This window comes from Letharia lupina (assembly GCF_014066315.1).
Source record: "Letharia lupina isolate WasteWater1 chromosome Unknown contig_3, whole genome shotgun sequence".
NCBI lineage: Eukaryota > Fungi > Ascomycota > Lecanoromycetes > Lecanorales > Parmeliaceae > Letharia > Letharia lupina.
In genome coordinates, this window is record NW_023502972.1 from 283,984 (window position 1) to 303,448 (window position 19,465).

The following is a 19,465-nucleotide window of genomic DNA, read 5'->3' on the forward strand; positions in this document are numbered from 1 at the left end:
AGTCGATTCAGCACCAATGTTTTTCTTATTCCGCTTCCTTCCTTCTTCAGAATCCGGGGTGTCTCCTCGGTAGCTCTCGAGTGCAAATTTTGATATGCGTTTCTTATCCTGTTGTCGATAGGATGCTATCAAGAATCAAATGTTTTCAGTGGCCAGCAAATAGGACCCCTCCCAGTGTCTCGGCAGGCGTCTTCTCCATTCAGAGTACCTTGCCGAGACCCACTTGTGTTCACCATGTACGCTGATGTCGTGTCGATTTTATAACAAGTCCACCACACGCATAGAGTTCTCCAGGTGTGGATTCCAAGAGGCAGAAAGCCAAATTTCAAGGGCCCAGGATAACGGGCTTCTGCCAGTCGTGTCTGTCGAATTAACATCGATATCGCTTCTCTCCACAAAACGATCTTACGATTTCCTCATGCCCATTCCCAGCGGCATGAGGCAAAGGAGTGCGGCCGTTTGTGTCTCTGTGGTCTGCATTGCTACTTCGCTGGAGCAGTAGCTTCACTACCTCATAGTCGCCGTGGACAGAGACCCTGAACAGAGCGGCTGTCGACTGACTCTTTTTCGCATTCAAATCAACCCGTCTTTCAAGAAGGATTTCCACTGCTTTTCTGTGCCCATCTCGAGCGGCATCCGATGAGGGCGTGTTTCCCTGCACCCCCTTCGAGTCTACGTTGACGCCGCCCCAATCTACCGATCTCTCTCCTACAGCTTCGTGCCCTCCTCTCGCAGCAGCCGAATGCAACGAGGTATCACCGCCGAGGCCCGTCCGGTTCACGTCGACGTTGTTTCGATCCATCGGCAACTCTACCATAGCTTCGTGCCCTCCTTGCAGCGGCCCACAACAATGGCGTAGCCCGGCAGCAGTCCGTCGAGTTCGCGTCGACGTCGTCTCGGTTGACTGGCAACTCTACCGGTGCCTTGTGCCCTTCTTCGGCGGCAACGGACAAAGACGTCCGAGACCATCTGTCCGTCTGGTCCGCCCAGTAATTTTGAGCCGAGGTGGCATTCACAACACTGATGAGATTGTGTTTCGACGCGATGTGTAAAAAAGTGTCATCTCAAAGAAGCGATCTTTATCTACCCAAGCTTTGAGTCGTTCGTATCTCGCAACCCAAGAGTGCAGCATGTCATTTGTGTATTCAGAGTCCAAAGCCGCTAGATCATCCTGAGACATATCCGCATTCTCGACCTCTTTGGCATGCAGAAGCCATGATTCCAGCGAATACCTCAGCAAGGCAAACACCTCATCAAATTTGGGTTCAATCATATTCGAAAGAGAAATAGCGAAGCCTTGAACTTCTTCCATAGCGAGGTATTTGATACACGACCTCGAAAGCCAAAAATGGCCACGGCCGACCACTATGCCCGCAGACGAGTAGTCAAGAGTTCAAAACCCTTTCTGGAGAAAGAGATCCTTAACAGGTCGATGAATAAACTGTACAGTTGATGTGCCATTGCTTTTTAGAACCCCGGCGAAGCCTTTAGAGAGATCGCAAACTCTCCGTTCCATGTCATCGTCTGTTTCCACATAGAGCCCCGAACTCTGGCACTGGCGGATAGATGTGTGAGAGGTGTCCGCACTCACTGCCAAAGCGAAGCTTAGCTCCGTCATCCCGCCCAGCCATCTCATTCCCGCCGTTTATACCATAACACGTCCTGCTTCCTATCGACCCCCGGATCCAAACGATCCGTCCAGCCTAACTAATACAAACCAATATGTCCCGCCGAAACACCCCACCCAATACTCAAGCACAGACAAAAGCACCTAGACTCCAGCCGAATTACAAGCAGCCGAAAACGCCAAACACGCGAGTGCAGGCTCCCGTTCCAGTCCCGCCGCAGACGGGGGACTATGGCCAAGCAGCATCGCCCAATCCCCGCACGAACAGACACCCGAGCCAAAATCCCGACATCCCCACTACCGGCGCCACTGACCAAGACAAGCCGACCGACACCGGAACCTCGCTAGCGGTACGATCCTCGAGACCTTGGCCGTCGCCCCGCCACTGCCGTCGGTCCACGACAAAGCATCTCCGCCGAGACAACGAACGCGGCTCTGGATCCCGAAGCGATCAAACACCGATCGATCAAACCCGCACCTCACAAGCCAGCGGCGCCGACAATGGAAAGCGACGACGGTGAACCGGAGTGCGGAAAAGACGAGTCGAGCGAGCCAAGTAGTACCGCCGCTCGGCCAAGGCGGCCAAAACGCAAGCCGGGGGAACTCGTGCGTCGGATGCGGCAAGTCGAACATCCGAAGCAGCGGAGATGGTCCGGTGTGTTCCTCCGGTGTGAGGATGGGACGAGAGCGCGTGTACAATGGAGCGTTCCCGTGACGGAAGCTTGCTTACCGCCCGTGACTTGCAAGGGGTGGTGAAAGTCCGGGACGTCAGGCCGGCGGCGTCGGGGCGAGAAAACAGAGAGTGACGATCAGAGCGACGGAGAGAGAGCCGGGTCGGTGGTCTATCTCAGCGTAGAAAAGGATCAAAGACGACGAAGTTTGCGGGGTAAACTCGTACCTGAGATGCTACACCTGGATACAGTCCGCCGTTCCAGCGGTCGCAGGCGCGATAAAACCCAATCTTACTTTACCTCGATGTTGGCACGACCAAACAGATTAGTGTACGGAACCCCTGAGCCAGTAAGAAAAAACAAATCTTTTCTCCTCGAGCAGGAAAAACGGACCTACCTGGTTCCTACGCCTCTGCTCGAAAGACCTGGCCTGAAAGAGTTACCACGACATTCACCTCCTGTTCCACAAGGTTGGGGTTTTTAACCAACGGCCGAAAGCGACATGCACTTCTGCTGCTGCGTGCGTATCGAGGAGATATCTCAGTGTTCCGCGGGCAGGGTCCGGATTAGACGACCGCTGTTGATAGGGACGAGACATGATGATAAATGACAGGCTTAGCAGAGGATCCGGAGGATCTTGCAGTATCTCCTACCTGCTCTAAATATAGCTCTATTCCAATTGCTTCCTACCTGTCATCACATGCTGAGTCATCTCGCTCATTGCTTCATTTCCCAAAGACCTTCTCGTAGCCAGTCAGCGTGAATCGGTATCGCACATCATTGACCTTGACTCTCTCCACAGCCTCCTTGCATCCCTTTTCACTTATATCCAGCGTCTCGATCATAGGCTTAATGTTCTTCTCGCTGGCCAGCTTCAACATGGCCAACATCTCCGGCCTGTTACCAATATGGCTTCCGCCCATCTTGGCGCCATTTGGCGCGAAATCCTGCGCCATCATCTGTGGCAATGGCTTGTCTGGTAAACCGACATTGTGGAATTCGCCGTTGACGTTTAGAGTAGACATGTACTCTTGAATGTTGAACTCGTGAGTCATGTCGGCGCTGTTGAGGATGAAGTCGAAGGTGAAGGCCAGGGGTTTGGCCCAGTCCTTGTCCTTTGTACAGATGAATTCCTTGGCACCGAGCTTCAAGGCGTCATCCTTCTTGTTGGGGCTGTGCGAGAGGGCGTAGACCTCGGCACCGAGAGCAGATGCCCACAGTAGTCCGAAGTGACCAAGTCCACCACTAGAAACCATGTCAATTGCCGGGACAAGGCTGGCATGACTGAACATGAGTACTCACATTCCAAGGATGGCAACCTTCTTTCCTGGTCCGACCTTGGCGCGTACCAGCGGGCTCCACACAGTTAGACCCGCACACATCATGGGTCCGGCATCCTTTGACTCAATGTTGTCAGGGATTGGGAAGGTAAAGTATTCGTGTGCTCTGATGTGGCTGGAGTATCCGCCTTGTGCAATAGTTCCATCCTCGTAAGGTGCACCGTAGGTATCTGATTGCACATTAGCACGCAGGTGCGGGGCCCGTCAACACCTGTGGGGGCTGCATACCAACCATGTGAGGACAGTAGTTCTCGTTGTCCGCCTTGCAAAGTTTGCACTCCAAACAGGCACGGATCTGAGCGCCAACACCAACACGGTCTCCAACCTTGATGGTGGTCACTTTGTCGCCGACTTTGATCGCTTTACCGATGACTTCATGACCAACGCAAATTGGGAGCGGGCATTCGCCCCAACCGCCAGTGATGGTATGGACATCGGAGCCGCAGACACCGCAGCACTCAATCTTGATGTCGATGTCGCGGTCTTCGAACTTCTTCGGTTTGAACTGGAAGTACAGTCAGGCAGGTGTTAGAGTGAGGCAAGCGATTCAATGGCCGCTCACCTCTTTCTTCTCAAAATCAGTCCATTTGCTTTGATCCTTGATCATGTAACCCTCAAACATTTCTGGGTAAGGCATGTTGAAGGAGGAGGACGAGAATTGAGATTTGAATTGATTGAGAGTATCGATTGTATAGAACGAGGGATAGTGTAATTTGCAGGAGGTGAATGGGCGTTTGAAAGAGGTGGAAATGTTGTGAATGAATTAAATGATGGGATGTAGGGTAGGCGGAAGTATGAATGCCAAAGTTACCTCATCACCGGCGGATGGAAATGTTCGCGTCGCAATGAAGTCATCGTGGTCATGTCCCAGAGCCCCCGCTAAAGCCCCGCTCGTTCCTGACCCGGGCCATTTATTTTTCCGGGATCCTCAATTTAGCATGGCTCAAAGGAGTTAAGCGCATTTTGAAAGGATTGTCAAGGTACTTTTAAAATAAAGTATGTGGGGAAAGCCTGATCTTTTGCTGCAGCACTCTTTTGGCTCGTGCAGCCTGCAGCTGTCAGGCTCGCACTTGATCTTTTCCAACCCTTTTCAATTTTCAAAAATGCCCCACTGGCGCGCCATTAAGAAGCTGCCGTCAGATTAAACCACCAGCGGTGATCATCGGCTTTGCTACTTTGGTCTTCTTGCGTCTTTCGATCATCTCAAAACTGAAGCACTGTGCTCAGTAATGCGTGGTGGGCGAGGTGGTCCGCACTGAATCCGGTGAATTAGCATACCCCGCTTGTAAGGTTCGCACACACGGGATCGCGATGCTACTCCACGACAGAAGAAGATTCAGTGCCGAAATTGCTTTTGGTTGGAGAGGAAGTTGTACATAGTAGATAATAACGCAATGAATCCTTCTTCTTTTCGCACTGGATCAACGCTGCCTTGTATGAGGCCCAGTTCTATCGCACCGTCCGACAAAACATCCGTCTAGCCTCCGCCAAGATGATGAAAGCACTTCGATTTCATGGTCAAAGAGACATTCGACTCGATGATGTTCCCATTCCACAATGCGGAAGAGGCCAGGTGAAGGTGTGTCGGCACGGCTCCGGGACTGTGCTTGAGCAAGCCGACTGAGCAAAATCTCTAGGTCAAACCAGCCTATGTCGGCATCTGTGGGACAGGTATGATGGATGCAGGCCCACGACCATGGGGGAAACAGCGCTGACGAAGCTGGTCCAGATCTGCACGAGTACCTTGGAGGCGCCAACATCATGCCCACCGTCCCTCATCCCATTACCAATGAGAAGGTACCCCTGACACTCGGTCATGAGTTCAGCGGAGTAGTGGAGGAGGTTGGCGAAGGCGTGTATGATATCAAGGTCGGAGCAAAAGTCACCATCCAGCCCATCATATATGATGGAACGTGTGGTGCGTGCCGGGACGGGTATATCAACTGTTGTGACAATAACGGGTTCGTCGGTCTTAGTGGTGAGTTTGTTGATCCTCTTGTCTCGAACCCCGAGCTACTCACATATCGTAGGTTGGGGCGGTGGGCTTTCCGAGCACGTGGTCGTCCCTCGAAAAGCCGTATATGAAATTCCTGAAAACGTTTCTATGGAGGTCGCAGGTGAGTAATTCCTTGGCTTGCAAGTGGTTGACTGATGCTCGAGCTCAGCACTCGTGGAGCCATTGGCTGTAGCATGGCATGCCGTCAACATAAGCCCGTTCAAGAAGGGAGATTCGGTTTTGATCTTGGGTGGTGGTCCCATCGGACTCGCAGTGATTCAAACGTTGAAGGCCAGAGGAGCCGAGAAGATCATTGTGTCCGAGATGGCGCCGCGACGAATGGAGTTCGCGAAAAAGTTCGGGGCTCACTATGTGCTGGATCCTTCAAAAGACGACGTGGTTGCTCGCGTGAAGGAGATCTGTGACGGGCGAGGTGTCAACGTGGCTTTCGATGCAGCAGGCGTGCAAGCTGGGCTTGACCAGGCCATCCAGGCCATTCGTGCTAGAGGCACCCTCGTCAACATTGCAATCTGGGAGAAGACCGCAACCATCACGCCCAATTGGTTGTGTTTTCGAGAGAGGAAATACATGGGTGTTGCGACGTATCAGGAGGGAGACTTTCAAGACGTCTTGGATGCAATCTCCTCCGGTGAGTCAAGAAAGCAAGACACCGATCAAATGCAGTGTCTAATCTGGACCCCCTTAGGGAGGCTTCAACCAGCATCTATGATCACCCGGAAGATTCAGATGGACGAGGTTGAGGAAAAAGGGTTCAAGGCGCTTGTCAATGACAAAGACAATCATGTCAAAATCCTCGTCGAGGTTAGCCCTTGATGCCGAACGGCTGGGTCTCAGGAATGCGGCCAGAAGGAAGTCCGTTGCGGTGTTTTTACCATGCGAGATATACTCGTGTTGCTGAATAGCCAATAAACTGTCCTATGCCACACCTAGCAAGAAGTCCTCACAAATCGTGCTACCCATTACTTGAATGTTGTCCTTTTTGTCTGGTGAACAGGCCGTAGACTTGCTTTGGCAGTAGCCTTAGACTGCCTTCAGTGCTCTGAGTTTCAGATTTTAGGATAGCTCTGCCTGTGCCTCAAATGGCGCTGGTCTTGCCGAGTGCCGAATACCGTGTCTTATCAGTGATGATTCCTCTTGAGACCTTGAGATTTCTGGCATGGTGGGTCGTAAACATACGCCGTAATGAGCCATTTACCGTGAGTGGACGCGCTGTGTGAACGCAGAACAGCTGACAGCGGTGGATTGATAGAACCATATCATCACATACTAGGATGCATCGAAGCCATTCTTGTATGTGGTGTGTCCATCAACGCTTCTTGCGTTTTGGAATGCCGGCGCTTTCCATGTAACTCCTGAGCACAGTCTCTAGGCCCTCGTTCCGGCGAGATAGAAGCATCACGTCGTCCGTGGATATAGTAGACCGCCCAGCATGTCTTGTACATAGTATCAGCCTGTATCATTCTTTAAAAAGGTTGGAGAATCGCGTACTTGGCAAAGCTTTTCAAATCCATGCCGATATTCTCTGTCGTTGGGAAAGTACGTCAGCATGTGCACGAATTCTTGCTGTCAAAGGTAACTGTAGCTTACCAATCTGTGCCCAGACCATCTCCGTCAAGGCCCCAATGAATTGTGGTGTAGCATTGACACCAAGCTTGAGCGTTTCTTCGTCAACTATCTTGCCGATTGAGAACCAAAGAGCAGACTTGAGGCGCTGTATACAGACGTTAGCAAGTCTCAAATAACAAAGCTGTAGGGGAGAACATACCTGTTCCAACGCCTGCTCCTCGTTGTCCGCCATGGATTGGGATTCTTGTACTCAAAGCCGAGGTTTGGAAGGGGAAACAAGGGACTTCACTTTTGTAAACATCCGCCAAGCCTTCTCACAGGCGAAGCGAGCAAGCACCAGATTGATGGGCAAGAGCGTCATGCTCAGGAATTTGGACCTCAACTATGCTTTGGTAGTGCACTTGCATCGCTAGATACACTACGACTCCAAGACTACAGGGACTACGAGCAGCACATAGTACACTACCGCTATACTCATTGGTACGTGTACAAGCTTTTGAAGCTTGGCTGCCACATGCTGATGACGTTCGTTGCCTCCAGTAGCTACCATGGTAGCCTCCGTTGGGTCTCTCAACATTCCAGCATGGGTCCATGACCTCCAACGTTACGCCATCCAGACATTTTCTGGACTTCTCACGTCCAATAGCCTTCGACTCCTCACCATCATCGGAGGCTATCTTCTTCTAAGACCCCGTCTCTTTCGCCTTATCAGCAGACACCAGGCGTCCCAGCTTCAACGAGATCCCCAAAGTGCACCCGTACCCAATATCTCGAATACCGTCGGCAGTCAAGGATCCGCAAATGAGGATAAGGGCGAAGAAACTGGTTGGGGATGTCGTGCGCGCCGAAGACAGCGAAACGCCATTACGAAAAGCGTCGAAGCCCAAGAGTGGAATAGAAATCATGAGGGTGCATGCAGGGCGAAGACCTCAACAGATCCGTGAAACGAGGATACGCGGCGATCGTTGATGTTGGGTAGGTTCAGAGATGGAGCAGTCATCGCCTGGGCGGCCACTCTGAGTCAGTGAATCCAGCACAAGACCCTGATGCACAAGATGGAATCAACGCATTGCCAGTCATTTTGACCTTTGCTGTCATAGTGAAACAATCCGCCTCTTCATCAATGCATTGCCATATTTTTTTGGTGGTGTACTGTCACAGGAGCGTCGAATGCATGAAAAGATGTTTCCTAGCGCCAGGCACCGCCCCAATCAACACAATTTTATCCGCAACTTTATGCACAGCATCCCCACCACAACCACTATAAAGACTCCCTAAGGAGGATTCTAGCCATTCATTGCAAAGGGATCGCCGGGCAGTAACTCCTTCAACAGTGAACGTCCCCACCTGCTGCCACCGCCTTTTCTCAAGCTTCGTTCTCTGCGTATTATTGTGCGGCTGTGGAGACTGGAGAAGTGGGGAGGCAGAAGGGTTACACTCATTGATTCATTCAAGCCGGAAGGCAATGTTTTGCAGTTCAATGCGTTGGTCTACTCGTATTACCTAAAGCAGGTCTCACATACCTAGCCTTGCCAATTACGACTCTCTCTTCCCACTCTTGTTTTCGTGAAATACTCACTCTGTCTTCCGAGCAGCCCAATGTTAGCAATCAGCGAGAAGTGAGCCTCGGCACCATTTGCGAACAACAGTCTCTTCCTCTCTGCCAATTCTAGCTGGCAGTACATTTCTTCGGGCAGAACACAGTTTCGTATTTGCTTACGGACAGCAGCATGGCCTCTGCCCATAGCAATTACCATCGATCAACGTCGTACGAGACGTGGGACAACGAGTATGGACAACTTCAACTCCCTAGGTGTTATGCTCCTCTCGCTAATACCAACTTTTAGTCGCGGTGAGGACCCTTCGCCGCTGAGGCCCCAGGCATACCCTCAGGCACGCAGTCGCAGCGCTCGACCTCCACCTCCGAGAACACCCTCCAGAGTTCGTCCTCATCGTCCGAGATCACCTTCCAGGCTCCGCAAGCCATACACATCCAACTGTGCCAGACAAAGATGGCCACCGTCCCCAAGGGTAGAGGATGAATCTGCATCGTTGAAAAAGGAGTTATCAAAAGAAGGCAAGCCAATACCAGTCGGCGTTGAGGATGACGGAGTCCAAATGCGGGGAACCCCGGACCAACAACCAATAGTCAAGGATGCCGATGATGATACAGAGAGCTTGGCTTCCACCTCTTCCTCAGAGGGTTCTGGCCCTGCAACACCACTAAGCACGGTCAATGACAGTCAGGATAGTCACTGCATCCGGAAATCAGAGGATGTTGATCAGATCCCACTGACCTATGGCGGGCCAAGGAACCCTTCAACGACATCCCAAAGACATGCACCCGTGCCTCAGCAGAACGAGAGAGGAAGGAGGGATGTTCCCAAACTGGACACAGACTTCGCACGGGACAAGTCAAGAGGCGATGCTCCACCCCCTTTGGAGCGTGCGAGGTCACCTTATGCATCTGGACCGCGACCGTCAAGGCCACAGGAAGACCGCTTTTCCGCTGAACACATGCTCTCTCCCGAAATCATGAGTCCTAGAGTAAAGTACGCGGAGAACCAAAGATCTCATTCATATTACGATCCAAGGATTGCAAAGGATGACAGTTCTAGAGACTTAGACCAAATCAAACATGACCCTAAGAAATCCGGCCGCCCTGCATTGGCTTCATCAGGCAGGCATGCATCAGCCTATGATACTGGAAGCGTGACATATGAAAGCACCAGGGAAAGGTACAAAGATAGAGAGAGAGACCACAGGAACGATAGCTATCATCATCCTACACGCCCGCCATTGGCTCCGTTGGGCAGACATGCATCAGCGGCACCAGCATATCCAGGAGCGCCTTTCTCTTCCAGGACGGTACCGCTGCAGCCTGGGTATCGTCATGGATCCTCTGACGAATCCGACGCCAGCCGCGGCTCTGGCAGACACCATGAAGGACCTAACACGCTTTCGGCACAGGACTCGCCCAAGTCTTCGACTCCACACTTCAACGATTGCCCTCAACAGCGACATAGCTCTAGGCAGCCTACACCAACCCCGCCTGAATCAGCCGCAGAACACAAAGGACCTGCCACTAATCGCGCATCGCTTCTGAGTGGGGACTTCCTTCTGGGCATAAACGCCCGGCTCGAGCACGACATAGCTGGTGCACGAAAAGCTTCGCCTCGGCCTTCTCCACACCCTTCCCCAATGGCTTCACCCAGAGGTTCCCCCACAACGTCGCCTTACTCCTCTCCTCCTAGAACGCCACCAAATGAGGTCCACCATCGCCGAACGCACACCGTTACTGGCCTGAAAAACGAGATACAAAGATCAAGGCCGCCCTCGCCCTTGTCGAACAATTCAACGCCAAGGACTCCTAGGACTCCAGGTACAGGAGTCCATCCGGTTGAAGCAGATATGACTGAAAGGCCCCGACGCACTACCCCAAGATCACGGATGACGACGCCTTTACCTTCTCCGACCAATATGGTGGAGCCAGAACCCATCCTTGGGCCCGGGATAAGCATTCGATCACCATCCCCAGCGGTGCGTGCTGATTACCGCTCCAATGGAATCCATGAAGCGCGGTATGCAGCGAGTAGGCACACATCTATTGCACCCACAGCACCGGCTCCAGCTCCAGCTCCAGCTCCAGCCCCAGCTCCAGCTCCAGCCCCAGACCCAGCCTTGGCTCCGTCTTCGACGTTGAGACCCGGATTTTCAGGACGTCAGCGATCGGCCTCGTACACCGACGTTCGCCCGCAATTAACAGTAAGCACGCCATCATACTTGCAGCCAGCTGAGTCAACACGTTCTCCCGGAACACGATCGAGACCTTCGTCTCCAAGCATTTCGTCGCCCAGCGATAGGTACAAGCCAGCGAAGTTCGAACAATCGTCTCTCGGCGCGAGATCGAACACGCATGTCCCAAGCTCCCAACCTGATCAGATTCCCCAACGTCCGCAACGATCGAGAGCGAACTCTTATGTACCAGAGGCTTATGCTGCAGCGGCAAGTTCGAGGCCATCAGTTCTAGCTTCGGCTTCTAGTGCGTCCAATAGCAGATCAAGGCCGTCGGCACCATTTCCTTCAACCGTTGTAGCACAGCCACAACAGCCAGTCATACTACCTCTGTGCCCAAGGCCGCAGCCTGTTGCTGGCTACAAGGACTGGTACACTCTCCACGGATGCCCTCGCTTTGCGATCTGCCCGGACTGTCTTCATAATGTCTTTGGTGCTCGGTACAGTCATCATCTGATGCCGCGAGCTCCAGAACCACATGGCGAAAAGACAATCTGTGACCTCAACGACCCCTGGATCCGCCTAGCGACTCAAATGACCATGAATGAAAACCGTCCAAATCTAGAGCTCCTTACGGCCCTGGCTAAAACGACCGCAAAGCAGCGGCCGTGCATGGAAGGCAGACCAATTGCTCGCCACCATTGGTACCGGCTCGAAGACGATCAAACCAGTAAACATATTCCGGACTTCAACGTCTGCCAGCACTGCGTCTACAGCCTTGAGAGTATCTTCCCGGTCCTCGAAGAAGTCTTCTACGTATCTAGGGGCCACCACGGTGAAGCCAAAGAACGAGTCTGCTCTCTGCGATCTGACGGCCACAACTTTGTTCAATACATCGATGTACTCGACCAAGTAGCCGCTGAAGCCCGCAGATCCCACAAAGAGCCCAACACCGCTCCACTCGCACGACTGGTCAAAAAGCTCACACAGGAGCCCGAATCTCCCAAAACGCGAACGCCACCTAAATCCTCAAGTAACCAAATCGTTCCCAAATGTCCCCGCGATCAAATGCTCCGCAATCTCCCCTGGCACATCCACCCGCACATCCCGGAATTCACAATCTGCCCCTCTTGCTACACTGACGTCGTCCTCCCCGCCGTGACCGACGGCTCCTCCATTGCCCGCGCCATCGACCAGTCGCCACACAAAGTCGATCAAGGAGCCAGCTGCCACCTCTATTCATCCCGCATGCGAACTGTTTTCAATGAAGCGTGCGAGGATGACGATTTCGAGCATTTGCGACATACGGCGCATAAGCGGCATTTGTTGCAGCAAGATTTGCTGGATGTGTTTGAGGAGGGGAGGAGGCATCCGGATGATGAGGAGGTAAAGGAGAGGGGGAAGGCGTTGTACGAGGAGTGGACGCGGAAGGAATGATTGATGATGACTGGGAAGAGACGATGATGATATGATGAACATCATGAAGACGAAGACAATCTTACGAACTGTGATGATTATGACTAAAATAATGACAAAAAGTTTCTGCTTTCCCATCTCCCTGTCTCCGAAATCCGTTCGCCCATCATCTGCTTGAAAAAGCTCTCCGGTGCCAATGTAGAGTACTCGCCAGTTGGCTTACAATCTTCGTAACATCGGATCATATCCTTGTAGTGAAGTCGATATTTATTGGATTGGAAACGCAATAGACGAGTAAGAGCAGTGTCGGCTCCGCTACTCTACCACGCGACTGAGTAAGTATCAATCCCGTCCAGCCATCGCCAGCACCACCTACCTCTCTTTCCTTCCCTTCCACTTCAACCGGCTTCAAATCTTTCAAACAGTCAGAGCAATTGGTCTTTCCTTCACGGGTTCCTGTGATGGATATCAAGATTTTATTTACATTTACATGTACATTCTTTCTTCTTTTTCTATGAGACGCCAACGCTATTGTTATATGCCTTTTCCCTCGATCAAGAAGAGCAGACAGATAGAGACACGGACGCCGAGGACTATCGTTGCAGCGTACGCATCATATGTACATAGAAGCGTTCACCCCCGCTTCTCCATCTTCTTCCTCGCCCCCTCAACCAGCCTGACAGCCTCGTCCGCTACGTCCTCACCAACCCTCCACGCCCTCAACACAACGCCCTTCTCGTCAAAAATCTCCTTCGCCCTCGCCCACCTCCTCATCCACATTTCCTCTTTCTTGCTCAACACCTGCTCATTCCCATTCGCGTCATCCGAGCTCCCACCGCCACCGCCACTACTACCATCATTACTGTACCCGCTCCAGCCACCGCTGAGGCGGTTAGTGGCGTAGTGGGCTGCGGCTGCAGGATAGCTGGTTAAGTTTCTGCGGGGAGGGACTGGAGGGGGCGGGCGGGAGCTAGACTGTGGTTTTGCTGGGTCGGAGGTGGGTGGTTGTTGGGCGTAGGGGGAGGTGCTGTAGAGGGAGGGGAGGGCGTTGTAGGCGGAGGTGACTTTGTTGCGAACGGCGGAGCGGTAGGATTGGCGTTCGAGAGAAGAGGCTCTGCTGCCTGGAGGGGAGACATTTTGCGTCTGGGAAAGAGGTGAGGGCTCGTTTGGTTGACTGGGATTTTCTTGGGGGTTGGAATATTGGCGGGGTTTTGGGTTTGGTGGTGGTGGTGCTGGTTTTCGGGGTACGGACTGTGGAGGTGGAGTGGAGGATGATGGCTGTTCTGCGCCTGACGTTGAGCGTAGTGCTTTTGGCTTTGAGGGACGGGACGGTGGAAGCGATTTATTGGAGGTTGTTGACAGCTTCCTCTCTGCTTCTGATACTGCGGGGTCGGTCATTGAGTGATGAATTCCTGGGGTCGGTTCGTCGTCAAAATCAATCAGTGTACCCATGATAGGTCCGCCGCTGTTTTCTGATGAGTGGGTGTTTGTTGAATGACTTGCCTGTCTCGGTGGCAGCGCAGGCGGCTTCTCGCCCGACTGTTTTTTGAGTGGAATGCCGCTATCGTCTTTGCTTCTACCTCGCAAAGGTGATTGAGATCCACGTGATCTCATTGACTTCATCGAGGAATCGAAAAAGGCCGGAGGCTTGCTAGTGGTGACATCCCGAATGAAGACGCCCAGTACCCTGCCTGGGTTTGCTAGCACAATATCTGTATATAGCTCAAGATCTGCCTCTCCGCTGTCTCCTGCAAGAATGAAGCGCCTTTCCGGGAAGTCTGACAGGATCCTCTCTAGGGTGCCTTTCTTGCGCTCGGCAACAGGCTCAAAGATGCCTTGAAGCATACCAGTATATTGCTTCAAATGGAAGGAGCCTTTCGGCAATCCAGCCTGAGCGAAGTAGCTCACCAAGACAGGATAGAGCTGCCACGGGGAGTTCGACACGTAGTGGAATTTCACATCAAGGTCGGCCAGTGTGGAATACCATTCCTTAACTCCATCGATCGTAAGATCTTTGAGATCTCGGATGAAAGCGTTTCGAAAGATCTCCCTAGCTCCATTGCCAATTCCAGAGTGTTTGATGGTATCATCGATATCGCTTATCATGCTAATACCAGTAGGCTCTGAAATGTGGACTTCTTCGGTGGCTGACAGCTTGTCCGAGGCGAGGACTCGCACGTTGGTAGGAACAAAGTCCAAAGCAGCGCGCAGCGAAAAGTGTCCAGCCTCATTAGTCGTAATCGTATGAGACCTTGAATTCGAGTCGTTGTAGAAGAAGACGGTAAGGGTTGTGCTGACCAAGGGGGTACTCAGAAAGGGCTTTAGTCTGACCATCATGTGTGCGTTGGCAGCGTTAAGCTCGGCAGAGGTCATCTCTGACGGGTGACTCCAGGATGTTCGATTGGAAAAGGTCTTGGTTCCAGAATCGTACTGTTCGCCACGTAGAGAGCTGTTGGAGATAGGACGAGCCATTTCACTGGCTCGGGTATTTCGCTGTTCTGGTGAAGCTGGCCGGCTATGATCGGGCGAGCTAGATTTACTGGACTCTTTGGTATCGTCCTCATCACGACCTGGTGCTTCACTATATCCACCACGCCACGCGATATCTGCCTCCCCTTGGCCTTTCCGGGTTATCGATTCAGCTTCCTTCTCCGCCATTTCCTCCTCTTGCCTAGCTTTCCGAGCCTCCACCCTAGCATGATGGGAAGAGTTTGGACTCGACGCTCTGCTGCTTGAAGGAGCAGGTATTCCACTGAGCTGCCGTGCAATACCCACCAAAAGCCTGTTCTTTCTAGTCATCTGCCCTCGGTGAGGAGCGTAGACCCATCCTCTGACATCCACATCTACCACAGCATTTTGGTCTTCGTATTTCTCCCACTGCCTCTGCCAATACTCTGCGTCTCCGGTTCCCTTGTTGCTGCGGATATCCTGAGTAGCCCCAGGAACATCACGCTGTTGACCTTTGCGTACAGAGTGCCGTACCGTGTAGCTTGGGAAGAGCAGCATCTCCTCGTCTCCATTCCGAGAAACCGTAGCGTCTGGAAAGGCTCCAGGTATAGAGTTGCGGTCCTCGTCTGCACTCCCATCTCTTTGCGATCCCAATCCGTAGGATTGCTGATAGGATTGTCGAAGCTCGTTGGCAGCCTTGAGGTATCCTGCGAGCTTCCGCCGTCTGGCGCCCCTCTCGGGTGCCGATGTATATCCGCTTTCCATCGTAGAGTGACCTGAGCTGGTTATTGCGGGGATCGGTGAGGACCGCGCATCTTTCGTCCCAAATATACCAGAAATCCTTCTCCGGCCTCCAAGCCTCCAGAGGATACCCTTGCCTGCTGCCTTTCTCTGCCGACGACTCGCCTGACGTTTAAGGATGAACCGGTATATGCGTGACTGAGCCCGTAATTTGTAGGAAGGAAGAGTCTCGTATCTGAAAGCTTCAAGCCGCGCTCGTGCTCGCTGCCTGGTATTGGGAAAGAGAAATCTAAAGAGCGAGAATTTGTTGTTTGAGCGAGTCAAAGCCCGTGGCCGAGACACCGGAGGAGCCAGCTTAGTATTGGGCTTGCGGCGATTTGAAAGTAGTTCAATGGCTAGCTAGGTGGACATCATGGAGTGGAATGAAGCTCTGATCTCATATACCTAATTGAAGAGCCATATCAGCTTTGTCTTTCTGCCGACCACGCAATATGCCTAGAGGACATGGCTGCTACATTCACCGCCTGTAGACTAGTCTTTCCTAATGAAAGGAATGTCTCAGCTCGAACAACGTGCCGTCATAAGATAAATAATAGCATGAGACCAGTCATTGGTAGTGGCGGAGAACATCCATTTTGAGTCCCGCCGAGGCAACCAAGACTGAGACCTACGGACCTTCCAAATACTCTATGAATGTGAACCATTGGCAGCTTCGAGGTCCATTGCACGAACTGAAGGTACAATTTGCTAAGCAGCCACGCTTCAATGAGACACAGCAAAGTTACCGGCAAACGGCGTCTTTGAATAGCCTCAACATGGGCAGCCTTTGTCCCTCTTCGGGACACCTGCTTTCTGTCTCGGACAACTCCTCTTCATCTACATGCTCGCTGAAGTACATCTGCACCGCATGAAGGCAAGACCGCGAAAATCCTGCCACCTTCTTCCTCTCAAGGCTATTCGTTCACGTCTCTCTGGGCACACGAAAGGCTCGCAAATGTCTACCTCAGACAGCACGTTAGATTTCATCATTATTAGGCAGAATGTTCCTCTGATAATATTCGTATTCTCTTTGCCTCGAAGCCTTTCACCTTTATCGTCTTGAGGACCCCTCGTACGTCAATACCGCCTTGGTAGCAGACTGCTCCGGAACCCTCGATCGAACGATCAACGGCCACCTTTGCCTCGCCCTCTTCGACGATATAGATGAGGCTACCTTCGTCCGCTTCATTCGCTAGACCTACACTAAAGATTATCCTGCTCCCCATACACCTGGGCTGAAACAGGAGAGGGAAAGGACACGCTGGAAGGGTCAAAGACCGAGGAAGCACAGAAGGAGGCTTCGACACCAGATGACCCACTTGCTAGCTGGGGCCGTGATGTCAAGAAGAACAAGAAAAAAGAGCATCTCGACGTTGAATGTAAGCATCAAGTATTCATTCATCAGCCAATTCGATTGTTAGAGGACATATACGCAAAATCTACGCACTCCATCTGCTTTCTCGTTCTCTCAATGCTCTACGCCGCTGGTTTACTCAACACTCCACACATCCTCCGCCACCATCATCCCATATTCCTTCAATTACCCCAGCACATAGGAGACTCGCATTTCTCCCCTGGCGAACGTATGCAGGGACGCTACCAGCTGCTCCTTTGATAGGTCTGCAGCAAGATCATAATAAAGACGATGGTCTTCTGGTATGATGACAAGAGAAGGCGGCGTCGTGTTGACAGTCGCTTACCCTACCGTAGCAGCGAGCTCCGTCGTCTTTGGTAGCCGTATTGGGCTTAACGCTTCTTGGTAGCGATAGCTGTGGCAGCGATGGCTGTGGCGCGGTATTTGCCGAGCAGCGAGGAGTACTCAAAAGCGTAGGAGGTTGACAGTCCAGAAGATTTTTTTAGGGTTGACCGGACGACTGACGAGGCTTCTTTAAGTTCTTCTTTGGTCTCATCTTTGTTTCATCGTCGTTGAAGAGGAGCTCGCAGGGTTGCCGACTTTGTATATCTCAGTGTCGTGTTGGATTTTGAGCATTCTTGTTCTATTCGCTCAGCGCTCTGGCAGAGCTGTCCGGATATTGACGTACTGGCTGGCTTCTCGTTGTTTCGTCGTTGACGAGATTGGAGAAGCGTTGGGCGCTTCAATGTCTCACTCGACTTTGAGTTCCTTGTCCACTTTCGGTGTGTTCTGTTTCTCTTTAGCTGAGGTGTTCAGTCCGATTTCTTGGTTCTTGCAGAGAGAAAGGTTCGTGACTCCGAGGTGGATTGGAGGATATACAAAATCTCGGGTCCAGAGGTAATAACATTCATCTGTCAACCAACACCAGTGCACTCATTGTACTGTACGAGAACTAACATCTAGGTATCCGAAATACGATTCACGCCCCATCGGAGAACCCGGTCTTCGTGCCAAAGATTTCATTGCTAGTCTACTGCTCTATACAGGAGTTGTCTGTCTCTGAACCGAAGATTGCATGTGCAACACGTGGTTATGGGTGAAATGTTCAGATGGAAAGGCTCGAGGAGACCGCTTTTACTCCAGCCGTATTAGCTATTTGCCTGAGGACTGTCTAGGACGTTTCGAAGGTCCGATACCAGACCGACACATTAAACCCATCTCATTCAATTCTACCCATATCCTATCCCATAAATTCGTCTACTCTCTATACCCTACTGCCTCCCTACCCATAAATCTACCAACAACTACCTCACAGACCGCACCACAATCTCAACCACAGAGGCCTGTTTATTAACACAGGCGAACGGTTATTTGGTTCGTACCGTGGTAGCATAGCAGCAGTTGCCACCAAACATCATAGGAATCGGTGCTTGAGTGTTGAATGATTCATTTTCTATCAAATACTACTGCGAAAATATCTGCTTGCCAAGAATCCCTTACTAATTCAATGCTACTCCCATGACAACCCGATCCCAGTCTCTCGCCTGCTCCGACGACCAGCCAGCCGAGACTTTCTCGGATCTAGGAGGCCTGCTGGCTTCCCCTTCTTTCGTCCCGGATGAAGAGCTCTCTGCCTTGACGGCCTTGGAATCTTCAGTACCCTGCTTGGGTCGTGGTTCTGCTCCGTTCTGTCGGTCCGAGATACTCTTGCTGGAACAAAGGTCCTGGCTGGATCGTTTTTCTTCTTCTTCTTCTTCCTTCGGCACTGATGAAGAGCTCTCTGCTTTCGCGTTCTCGGTCGTTGCTGTATCACGCTCGTTTTCCTGCTGTGATCTCACGTATGGTACCGCCATCTTAGGCTTAAGCACGCGGCCTGCTCTCGTCATTTCGAGAGATAATTGACGGTCAGGTCGTGGTGATGATGAGGACAATGATGATGAGGTGTAAGTAACAGCAATGCAAAACATAAGCACAGGAACCGAAGTACCGAAGGGTTCATACCATTAAAGACCCAAAATATCTAGTTTCCTTCACGAGAAGTAGCCTCTTGCTCTCTAGCCTGAAATCTTCGTGAATTCGGAATGTTCGAACGCAGGACCAGTCTCGTCTCCGCACGTCTCGAGCTGCGAGGTCAGTAATTCGGCATTTATCGTGACGAAGATCATAGCTGGAGGTATACAGGCAAAGCCACCAATCCCTGAGTCGGACAGCGATTCATCACAGACTCCCCTCCCGAGGTGCCTGCTCACTTGCCCTCGGGCGGGCAGCTAGAGAGCTGGACCGAGTCAAAGCAATCGCAGACAACCCTTACCTGACGATAATGGCCCGATCTTCTCATGGCAACTCGAATACCAAATTCACAACGATTTCACCTCATTTCATACCAATATCCACCCTCCACTTCCCAATCCACCACCCACTCCCCTCAACCCCAACCCCCCTCACCACCGCAAACCTTCCCTCCCTCTCTCCCTCGCCCCCCAAAGACGCGTAACCCCTTCACCGCCACAC

At 52.0% G+C, this 19,465-nt stretch overlaps 8 protein-coding genes across 8 annotated transcripts; 3 read left to right on the forward strand and 5 right to left on the reverse strand.

The window, feature by feature from the left end:
- Nucleotides 1–370: 370 nt before the first annotated feature.
- Nucleotides 371–817, reverse strand: HO133_007001 (uncharacterized protein; the record flags this gene model as incomplete). Its single annotated transcript, XM_037297896.1, has 1 exon — nt 371–817. The coding sequence occupies one exon, from the start codon at nt 815–817 to the stop codon at nt 371–373; it is 447 nt and encodes a 148-aa protein (XP_037156531.1).
- A 905-nt stretch (nt 818–1,722) lies between these two features.
- On the forward strand, nt 1,723–2,383 carry HO133_007002 (uncharacterized protein; the record flags this gene model as incomplete). The annotated part of the gene is made up of 2 exons (XM_037297897.1): nt 1,723–1,977; nt 2,048–2,383. 2 exons carry the CDS (start codon nt 1,723–1,725, stop codon nt 2,381–2,383), a joined length of 591 nt encoding a protein of 196 aa, XP_037156532.1.
- A 640-nt stretch (nt 2,384–3,023) lies between these two features.
- On the reverse strand, nt 3,024–4,275 carry HO133_007003 (uncharacterized protein; the record flags this gene model as incomplete). The annotated part of the gene is made up of 4 exons (XM_037297898.1): nt 3,024–3,543; nt 3,601–3,808; nt 3,867–4,143; nt 4,201–4,275. 4 exons carry the CDS (start codon nt 4,273–4,275, stop codon nt 3,024–3,026), a joined length of 1,080 nt encoding a protein of 359 aa, XP_037156533.1.
- An 855-nt stretch (nt 4,276–5,130) lies between these two features.
- HO133_007004 (uncharacterized protein) lies at nt 5,131–6,468 on the forward strand (the record flags this gene model as incomplete). Its single annotated transcript, XM_037297899.1, has 6 exons — nt 5,131–5,217; nt 5,276–5,309; nt 5,368–5,616; nt 5,669–5,755; nt 5,804–6,283; nt 6,341–6,468. 6 exons carry the CDS (start codon nt 5,131–5,133, stop codon nt 6,466–6,468), a joined length of 1,065 nt encoding a protein of 354 aa, XP_037156534.1.
- A 493-nt stretch (nt 6,469–6,961) lies between these two features.
- HO133_007005 (uncharacterized protein) lies at nt 6,962–7,453 on the reverse strand (the record flags this gene model as incomplete). Its single annotated transcript, XM_037297900.1, has 4 exons — nt 6,962–7,088; nt 7,144–7,177; nt 7,243–7,366; nt 7,421–7,453. 4 exons carry the CDS (start codon nt 7,451–7,453, stop codon nt 6,962–6,964), a joined length of 318 nt encoding a protein of 105 aa, XP_037156535.1.
- A 1,559-nt stretch (nt 7,454–9,012) lies between these two features.
- On the forward strand, nt 9,013–12,393 carry HO133_007006 (uncharacterized protein; the record flags this gene model as incomplete). Its single annotated transcript, XM_037297901.1, has 1 exon — nt 9,013–12,393. The coding sequence occupies one exon, from the start codon at nt 9,013–9,015 to the stop codon at nt 12,391–12,393; it is 3,381 nt and encodes a 1,126-aa protein (XP_037156536.1).
- Nucleotides 12,394–13,005: 612 nt separating this feature from the next.
- Nucleotides 13,006–15,585, reverse strand: HO133_007007 (uncharacterized protein; the record flags this gene model as incomplete). Its single annotated transcript, XM_037297902.1, has 1 exon — nt 13,006–15,585. One exon carries the CDS (start codon nt 15,583–15,585, stop codon nt 13,006–13,008), a length of 2,580 nt encoding a protein of 859 aa, XP_037156537.1.
- A 2,868-nt stretch (nt 15,586–18,453) lies between these two features.
- HO133_007008 (uncharacterized protein) lies at nt 18,454–18,840 on the reverse strand (the record flags this gene model as incomplete). The annotated part of the gene is made up of 1 exon (XM_037297903.1): nt 18,454–18,840. The coding sequence occupies one exon, from the start codon at nt 18,838–18,840 to the stop codon at nt 18,454–18,456; it is 387 nt and encodes a 128-aa protein (XP_037156538.1).
- Between the last annotated feature and the right edge of the window lie 625 nt (nt 18,841–19,465).